Below are 9,849 nucleotides of genomic sequence, written 5' to 3'. Positions count from 1 at the left end.
GATAAAAGTTAGGAGGATTTTCCCCCCAAATATGCACAGAAAACAACAGTTTTCACATAAACTTGGAATTTCTTATAGTATTTAAAAAGCTCAAGTTTAAGATAAAATTGGAAACTATAGAAAATAATGTGCTATCCCCCCAAATACTAGTTATTAGCCTTAAATAAACAGATTCCATTTTAATCTCTTCTGCCTTCTAAAAAAAAATGTATAAATGTGAGCTTCATCCTTTTGCCGAAAATGATCTCTCAACACGTACAGCACAAACGATCTGTACTGCATCTCTACCTGAGCAGCTGAATCACATTCCTGTGTACCCAATCTCGCTCATTCTTCAAGCACTTGGGAGGGCCTCAATAAAATATGAAATGAACAAATGGAGGCTCAAAAATAATCTCTTCATCTTCACAAGCTGTCTTTTCTATTTAAGTCCTTCATGATTTTTAAAGTTAGTAAAATCAATGAGAAGCCATAATTTAAAAATCTCCAACTGTTAGAAATTCTAAATGTTTATATGATGAAAAATCTGTCAATCCTCTGTAAGGTATGTATACCTAAGGGATGTACCGAATTTTAAAATAAGGAATGTACTGAATTTTAAAATAAATGATCCACATATTTTGAGACAACTATTTTATCCCATGTTAACATACATTTTTCATCATTAAATAATACCAAAAAATTGCAAAGTTATTAATGTTAAATCAACAAGAGAATAAAAAGGTTGCTTTTCAATGATTTTAGAACAGATATAATGAAACTGCAAGGGTTTAAATCTCTTAAAAATTATTTAAATTGGGACTAGCAGGTGGTGTAATGGTTAGGGGCACTGGATTCCCATATGGCTGACAGTGGTTTGAGTCCTGGACCTGGAGGCTTGCTTTCTCACTTTCACTCTCTCTCTCTCTCTCACTCACTCACTCACTTTGTCCCTCTCTGGTATGTATGTATGTATGTACGTACGTATGTACATATGAATAAATAAAGTTAAATAAAATAATTCTTTAAAAAATTATTTAAATCTTTAAAATTGATTTCAAGTTAGTATTACTGTGAAATCTTTGGGAAGCAAAAAATTCTGCAGTGCTAACCATTAGTTAGACCACTAGCTAATAATTATCAAGCTAATATTTAAATTAGGGATAGGGTGGTATTTTAGCAATTACATATTAAATTACAGGTCCATAACTAAAACTATATAAAAATAAACATTAGAGAGAAGTATGGCTAGATCTTAATTCATGTGAAAAAGGTTTTGTTTGAAACATTTGCTTTTCCCTGCTAGAAAAGCCCTCGCCATACCTGGTGTGCTGCTCTGGACGATTTAGAAAACTGTTTCTCCAAGATGTTTTTCAGTTCTACTGGTAAAGTCAAATGTGAGCTAGAACTAAAAGAGAAGCATTTGTTTTGAATCATTTAAAAATAGAACAACAGTACATATGTAACAAAAAAATATATTCACTAACAGTCAATTAAAATACTGAGGAAATGGAGAATCATACACATTTCTGAATACAAATATTATCAAGGTATCAATTCTCCTCAAATTAATCTCTGAATCAATTAATGAAAGTCCCTATGAAATTAGAGGTAGAAGGACACCAGATGTACTGATTATAAAGATGATATGGAAGAAGAACCTAAGCATTACAAAAAAGGTTATCAATTTCATGGGAAAATCTAGTAAAATACAACTACTTCAGAAAGTAAGGAGGATTCAGGCATTCCTTGTGGTATTTCTCTGATATCATTTCTAACACCAAATGGTGTTTGTTTTTTTTTTTTTCCCCTATACCAAATACTTGTCATGTTTCCATATCAAATCACACTATAACATCAACTTAAGTCTAATGATTTAGTACTAACACCACCTCCTGGAATTAGCACAGACCCACAGCTGCCCCCATGTCAGACACAGTCACAAGTAGGGGCCCAGGTTACCCCCACTTCTGCTCTGCCTAGTATAAGCTTGGGGGTTCCCATGACTCCCCCACTCAGGTTAGAAAAATCACTAGAACACACAGGACTCAGGAAAGCACTTTACTTACTATTATCAATTTATTATTAAGGATATAATTCAGGCAGAAAAGCAAAAGACCCAAGTGCACAGTAGGGTTGCAGAGTGCAGTACCACCCTCACAGTCAGTCCATGTGTTCACGAACCAGAGAGCTCCCGAAACCCTCTTCTGTTAGGGGTTTGATGGAGATATCATGATGCATGTAAGTATGATTGATTAAATCACTGGCCACTGGTGATTGAATTCAATATTCTGGTTCACATTCCTCCTTGGAGGTTGGGTATGGGTCTAAGTCCCAACCCTCTAATCACACGCATGGATTTTCTGGTGGTCAAACCCTATCCTGAAGCTATCCAGGTGAACTGCTTTAAGTCAATTAATTGGCATAAACTCAGGCAGACTTACAGAAAGGAGATCATTATGAATACTAAAAGATATTCCTACCATTTGAGAAATTCTACAGGTTTCAAGAGCTTTGTGCCAGGAACTGGGACAAAGATCCAATACATACATTATCATAGCACATCTTCTCATTGTGAATGGTGTCCGTTTTCTGGGAGGACAATTTGGCAATATCCATTAAATTACATTATCCCCTATTGACATAGCAACTCCACTCTATAAAATTATTCTTCAACTATACATTAACAATGGCATGAAGGTGCAAGTACAAAGATGTTTACCAGGGTGCTGTCTTATTTATCCCTCTCAAAGGAAAGAAAGAAGAAAGGAAGAGAGATGCAGAGGAAAGAAATGGAATGAGGAAGGAAAAGAACAACAAGCCCAAATACATACATAACAATGGGGACTGCATCTATACTGTGAGATATACTGCAACCATAAAAATGAAGAAAGTAGGTGTCAGAAGTGGCACAGTGGAAATAAAACATTCCGTGAGGCTGACCCCATAGGATGGTGTTAGGTTTATATCCAGAGACCTCCCTGAACACACTGGGTGCAAGCGTGCCCATGATCATGGCTGGCTAAGCCGTGGGGTGGAACACGGGGTGACAATCCTATTGGGGGCTCCTGTCTCTCTGTCTCATCTTTCTCACTCAGAAAAATAAAAGAAAACAAGAAAGAAAATGAAGGAAGTAGTTCTCTATAGTCTGATATAGGGAGCTAAATAAGATATTTTCTAAGAGATAAAAAAAGCAAACTATAGGCCAGAATGGTTCTAGTAACCTTGAAAATTACGGTAGTAAAAATGATCGTCGAATATTTAAAACATTTACTATGTTCTAGGGCTCTAAGTGTTTTATGTGGCTATCCCATGTAATGATGAAATGACCCCATGAGGTAGATATTATCAAATAAAGAGTGTTCAGTTTGGAGAGAAATATCAGGAAAGTAAACTTATCTTTAACAAAACAATATTAAAGTTACAAAACATATTCTAAACATAATTATGCATCAAGTTCTGGTTTCTTTTGGGATGTGGCAAGGAGACAAAATCTGGATTTTTAAATTTTACAATCAAATAATAGAATAACATTATGTATGAACCAGCCTCGTGGCTTAGTGCTTAAGGGAGCCAGATCGCCTATGGCTGACTGTGGACTGAGACCATGCCCTGACAACTTGAAAAACATACTGGACATATATGCACAAACATGCCTCAAATCCCGAAAAGATGGAGAAATGAAGAAGAGATTGCAATGTGACCATATCCCCTTGCAGGGTGCTTCTCCCCAACCCTTCCCCCCCCTGCCCACCCTGTGGCTGCACAGGTCCTCTGAAATTAAAAAAAAAGAGAACATACTATGCCCTAGCTTTGTATCTAATTTTTGTAGTAGGATCAAAAATATGGTCATTTTTTTTTTAATTAGGGCTTTCCTAATTTCCTTTAGTGCTTTGATATTCCAATCATTCTGTGAAGCACTTATCATGGATTCAGTCCTAAGAAATGAAGGAAAAACTGACAACTCATCTAACTACGGCAGATGTGGCCTTGCTGTTTTCCAGCATCACATTCACTCGCTCCATTAACCTCTGCATTGTAAAATCTACAATTTCACTTCGCTGCCCATTTACATCTTTGCAGGGAATGAGGAATTAACCATAAAGATGGATGTCAAGAGTTCTTACTGCTAATTTTTATGGTATGTCTGGTAGAATTAATCTTATAAGTGGTCAGTTCACTAGGATAAAGTTTCCTTTAATGATAATTACTCAAAGGTATACATGAATATACATATACCCATGCCTGAGTATGCAGAGGTTTCCCCAGAGCCAAGAAACTGTTAAAAGTGAGTTCCTAGAGAAAGCCCTATAGAAAGGATGATGGGACAGGTAAAATGAAGTGAGCAGGGGAAGAGCCTTAATTTTCACCTTTTGCCTTTTTCCACTTATGAGCACATGTTTTAAAACTGAAAAAGATTATGAATATATTTCATGTTATATGACTCTAAGATAGCAGTATCAATATCCAGGATTAATAAGCCTTTACACCAAAATAATCTTGTCCTAAAGACATGGCTTTGATATTTGAAGGGGATTTCAGTATCTACAATAATACACATACATAGAGGCAGCTGATGTGTAAAAAAGAGATTTTCTTTTCTCCTTTTTCTTGAAAAGACTACTTTAGGGAAAAAACAAAAAACAAAAAAACAAAAGCAAAAACCACACACACACACCTTAGGGGAAAAACATACCTGAACTTCTCTGATTCATTATTTCGGGATTTTTGTTTTCCTTTATGTTTTGGAGGCTGACCTATGAATACAAAAGTAATTGTTACTGAAATCTGTACATAAAAATCTTCATATCCTAGAGTAAAACATAAAAATATGAAATTGGAATTACAAGCAAAAAATACATTATGTATAAACGTAACTACAAACAGGTAAACCAAGAGAAGCTACTGATGTCATTTTATGTATGGTGCAAAATTACATTATTATTATTATGAATATTTTTAAGACAGGGTCTCATAATTTTGCCATCCTCTACCTGAGACTACAGCATGTGTCACCACACCTGGCTTTTTGTTGTTGTTGTTAGGTTTTCGCTATAGGGTGCATGTCCTTGCCAGAGAGAGACAAAAAGAAAGAAAGTGAGAAATCACCCTCCAGGGTGATGACAAGACTGTAATCCCTTTTCTTCCACTCTCCTCTTGGGGTTTTGGGCATGTGTCTGGCATGACTGTCAAGCTGTCAGGTCTAGGACTTGAACTGTGTGTGAATCCAGTGCCCCCTTTTTATTTAAGAGGTTTCTGCTATTTAAGAAGTTTCTGTCTCCTCTCTGGTAAAGGCATGTGTATTTACCAGAGAGGTGACAGAGACAATGAGAAAGTAAGAAATCACCTCACCCCGGGGTGGAGGGAGGAGTGGCACACTGCAATCCCTTCTCCTCCTGGGATCTTGAGCGTGTATACACACACGCGCGCATGTGCACCTGGTATGATTTTTATTTATTTTTTTGAGAGTTTTTTGCTATAGGTGCACACGCTTGCCAGAAAGACAGACAGAGACAGAAAGCGAGAAATCACCCCCCAGAGGGGATGGCCACACCGCAACCCCTTCTCCTCCATTCTCCTCTCGGGATCTTGGGCATGCATGCACACGCGCCCAGTGTGAGTTTAAGCCACCGGGTTCAGGACTTGAACCGCGGTTGACCACATGGGAGTCCAGCGACATAGCCATTACGCTAACTGCTGGTCTCCTTGGTATGATTTTTAAATCACTGGGTGCAGGACTTGAACCGTGGTCAGCCACAAGGGAATCCAATGACACAACTACTATGCCATTGGCTGACCCCCACACACCTGGCTTTTTTTAGACAGGACCTCAATGTGTAGCCTAGGTCAGCTTTGAGCTTGTGATGTTCCTGCTTTGGCTTCCCAAGATGCTGGAAAATACAGACATACACCTCTAGTTGCCTGGCATGTAGGCTGGACCAGGAATTGAAGCTGGGCCCCTACCTAGTCTCAGCCTGCAAAGCACATGTCTTTGTAGCACATACCACCATGGCTAGACTTGGTGTAAAATTACTATAAAGATAAATTATAATTATGACAAGTATGATTATTTAGCTCTATAGTAGATATGGAGAGAGGGAAGTAATAATTCCTGTTTTCAAGTAGTTAACAATAAGATGGGAAGAAAAACATTAATATTTCAGTAATAAAACAACTTCACCATTACATAGAAAAGATATGTTTTTACTGACATATGAATTCCTCAGTCAGTAACTTCTCTCAAAATTCACAGAGGGCAGAAGTCAGTTAACTGGGAGAGGTTGGGCAAAGCATCAGCGAGGATACAGCATGTGTCTGTTTTGGAAGAACAGTGGGATTTGGATAGAATGGCCCAAACCCAAGAGTGGAGTTCATTTCAGAAATAATGAAAGTGGTATGATCCAAAGACCTCAGTAGGGTGGAAGATTGGAAATGGGCCTCAAAGACAGCCTGGGTGAGGGCTTACAAACTTTTTTCTTCAGTTCCTCCATCTCTGTGAGCTCAGCTTTAGAGTTTTGTGGGCAGGAAAGTGATGCTGTTCAGAATTACTTTGGCAGTAGGGATAAGGTGTACGAAAGCGAGGACTTCAAAAAGTCCATGAAAAATAGAATTAAAGTACAGGTTTACTTTGATACTAAAAAATGTTGGGTTTTACCATAGGGCGGGCGCCACCACGCCCAAAAATGTCGGGTTTTACAATGATGGTTTCTTACAATACATTTTTCCCATCAACTTGAAGAATCATCACGGTTGATGAAAGGTTTGGGAGAGGGCAGAGAGACCAAGTCAGAGCCAGTATAATTAGGTGGGAATGAGAGCTTGAGCCAGTGTGGCCTCAGGGAACTCAGGAGGACGCGGTATGGCAGGCGAGTTCTAGTCTGATCTCTGTCGTTTGGGCAGTACTACTTCACTGTAAATGCGGAACCTAATTTCTTCACCTGACCATAAATGCCAAAGGGCGAACAGTATTTAACTTATAATGGGCCTCAAAGACAGCCTGGGCGAGGGCTTACAAACTTTTTTCTTCAGTTCCTCCATCTCTGTGAGCTCAGCTTTAGAGTTTTGTGGGCAGGAAAGTGATGCTGTTCAGAATTACTTTGGCAGTAGGGATAAGGTGTACGAAAGCGAGGACTTCAAAAAGTCCATGAAAAATAGAATTAAAGTACAGGTTTACTTTGATACTAAAAAATGTTGGGTTTTACCATAGGGCGGGCGCCACCACGCCCAAAAATGTCGGGTTTTACAATGATGGTTTCTTACAATACATTTTTCCCATCAACTTGAAGAATCATCACGGTTGATGAAAGGTTTGGGAGAGGGCAGAGAGACCAAGTCAGAGCCAGTATAATTAGGTGGGAATGAGAGCTTGAGCCAGTGTGGCCTCAGGGAACTCAGGAGGACGCGGTATGGCAGGCGAGTTCTAGTCTGATCTCTGTCGTTTGGGCAGTACTACTTCACTGTAAATGCGGAACCTAATTTCTTCACCTGACCATAAATGCCAAAGGGCGAACAGTATTTAACTTATTTAAATGTGCTGTCTGATAATAATGGGCTACAAAATATTAATAAGTTAAGAGCTGCCTTAAAAAATGTTTGACTTCAAATATGTTCCATGTGCTGGTGGAGTAACATACAGTAAGAAAATTGCCTGACTCTCCTCCTCTGTAATTATGCTGATGTGCTAATAACCGAACAGAATGCCCAGTCCTAAGTGGTTGGACATACAGAATTGGAACCTGAAAGAGTAAGAAACTGCAGGTAGCAATGGACAGAGATGGCTAAGATACAAAGCCACTGAAAAGAAAATGAACAGACCAAAAACCAAAAAAGGAAAAGAGAGCAGTAGGATCACTAACCATAAGATCAACCACCTCACAACCCTGGCAAAAACATGACATGAAAGCTTGAACCAAGTTAACTATTGTGTGTAATAATAACCTTGAGCCAGCAAGACACTCTGCATTTTGTTAAACTCTATCTTAAAAGGCAGGGAAACACACAATCCACTTTAAAAATATTTTTTATCAAAATCTTGTAGTCTACATGGACTTCAATGAAAATGAAATGATTTACTTCTCCAGTACCATCATCTCCCAGTGATGTCAGATAATGAGGTCCTGACATGAGTCTGTTTACTATTTGCATAAACAAACATCTGTACTGGTAATGAGATTTAGTCTAAGGCACTGTCAGGGTCTGAATGTCTGTAAACTTCCCCCACTCTCCATCCCCTGTCAATAACTGATTCATGTATTGAAATTCTAGCCTCCCATGTGATGGTATCAGGAGGTGAGACCTTTGAGGAAGTGATTATGTTATGAGGCAGGGCCCTCATGAATGAGAAGAACCCAGAGAGCTCTCTCATTTCTCCAACCATGTGAAGACATTATGGGAAGACGGCCATCAATGAACCAAGAGGAGGGATCTCATCTGCTGGTACTGTAACCGTTGACTTCCCAGCCTCCAAAATGTGAGAAACAAGATAAGCATCCATTCTCAACAGGGAGTCATATCACCCCCAAAAGGACAAAAATTAGTTCTTGGGAGATGAAAAAAATGAACTTTTTTATATATAAAGCACAGATGTACATATAGTACATAAACAAATAAACAATATTTATGTATTTAATTTCATAGGGAAGACCACCTTGGGGGGGTAGTTTTTAAAAAAGCTCTTTGGCGGTGTGGAGAGGGGAAGCAATAGTGCAAACTTTCAAGAATGAGAGACATGGCTTAGAGGCAGTTAAAGAGCAGATCAAGAAGAGGTATGTACTTCATCTTTCCATTCCTTTTATTTAGGTTTCCCAAATTATGAAAATATCAGGGACCAGCAGATGGTATAGCAGTTATGTCACTAGACTTCCCACATGGCTGACCACTGCTCGAGTCCCAGTCCCAGTGGTTCAAACTCAGGCCAGACACATGTGCATGTATGCCAAGATCCTGGGAGAAGAATGGAAGAGAAAGGGCTGTGGCATGGCCATCCCCCCAGGAGCTGATTTCTCGCTTTCTGTCTCTCAGTCTCTGTCTCTCGGGTGGACACATGTACTCTATGGCAAAAATCTCTCCAAAAAAAAAAGAAAGAGAAGACTGAACACTGATTTGAAATAATTATTCAATGTTTCTTTAATTAACATAGAAGTACTATAAAGTAAAGGAGAATAATAGCAAATATAAGTGATGCTTGTTAAATTTTAGGGCATTAAAGTTTAGGCAATACTACATTAACTCAGCAACAATTTATATAAGAAAACAAATACTCACTAGATGGTGATGGAAATTCAGGATGACAGTCACAATCATCTACCTTAAAAGCCTTATCTTCCACCTGAGCATAAAAATAAAATTAGTGAGACTTTCAAGGAAAATATAATCCCAAAGAATTCAATAGTGATAAACTAGAGTAGAACTTAGAACAGAATAGGATAAAAATCACTGAAGCATTTCAAATGTACAGCTGATTCGTAAGCCTAAATATAAAAAAAGCAAACAAAATAATGACTAATGACAAGAAATCATTATCTAATGACAATTTTTCTTTTTTTTGGAGAGGTTTTTGCTATAGAGCGCGTGCTCTGTCCAGAAAGACAGAGAGGGGCAGAGGGACAGAAAGCGAGAAATCACCCCCCAGGGGGAATGGCCACACCATAATCCCTTCTCTATTCTCCTCTCGGGATCTTGGGTGCACGCACACACACGCACCCTGGCGTGAGTTTAAGCCACCAGGTCCGAGACTCAAACCGCAGTGAACTACATGGGAGTCCAGCAACATAGCCATTACGCTAACTGCTGGTCCCATAATGACAAATTTTTGAATGATGCTTCTATTTCTGATGCTGAGCATGATGCCTAAAATGGCTGTGTACAAAA

At 38.7% G+C, this 9,849-nt stretch overlaps 1 protein-coding gene across 10 annotated transcripts in view; it reads right to left on the bottom strand.

Moving 5' to 3' along the window:
- TTC3 (tetratricopeptide repeat domain 3) overlaps positions 1-9,849 on the bottom strand; it is a 154,377-nt gene that overhangs the window by 85,738 nt on the left and 58,790 nt on the right. For all 10 annotated transcript variants that reach the window (XM_027770952.1, XM_027770958.1, XM_027770954.1 and 7 more), the window contains 3 exons: positions 9,244-9,307; positions 4,676-4,736; positions 1,303-1,387 (listed from right to left, as the gene is read on the bottom strand). In XM_027770952.1, the coding sequence (XP_027626753.1) occupies positions 1,303-1,387; positions 4,676-4,736; positions 9,244-9,307 (210 nt within the window). The remainder of the gene's footprint in view (positions 1-1,302; positions 1,388-4,675; positions 4,737-9,243; positions 9,308-9,849) is intronic.

Source organism: Tupaia chinensis, unplaced genomic scaffold, assembly GCF_000334495.1.
Source record: "Tupaia chinensis unplaced genomic scaffold, TupChi_1.0 Scaffold000175_1, whole genome shotgun sequence".
Classification (NCBI taxonomy): domain Eukaryota; kingdom Metazoa; phylum Chordata; class Mammalia; order Scandentia; family Tupaiidae; genus Tupaia; species Tupaia belangeri.
The sequence above is the reverse complement of the archived record's forward strand: the minus strand, read 5'-3'. Positions and strand labels throughout refer to the sequence as shown.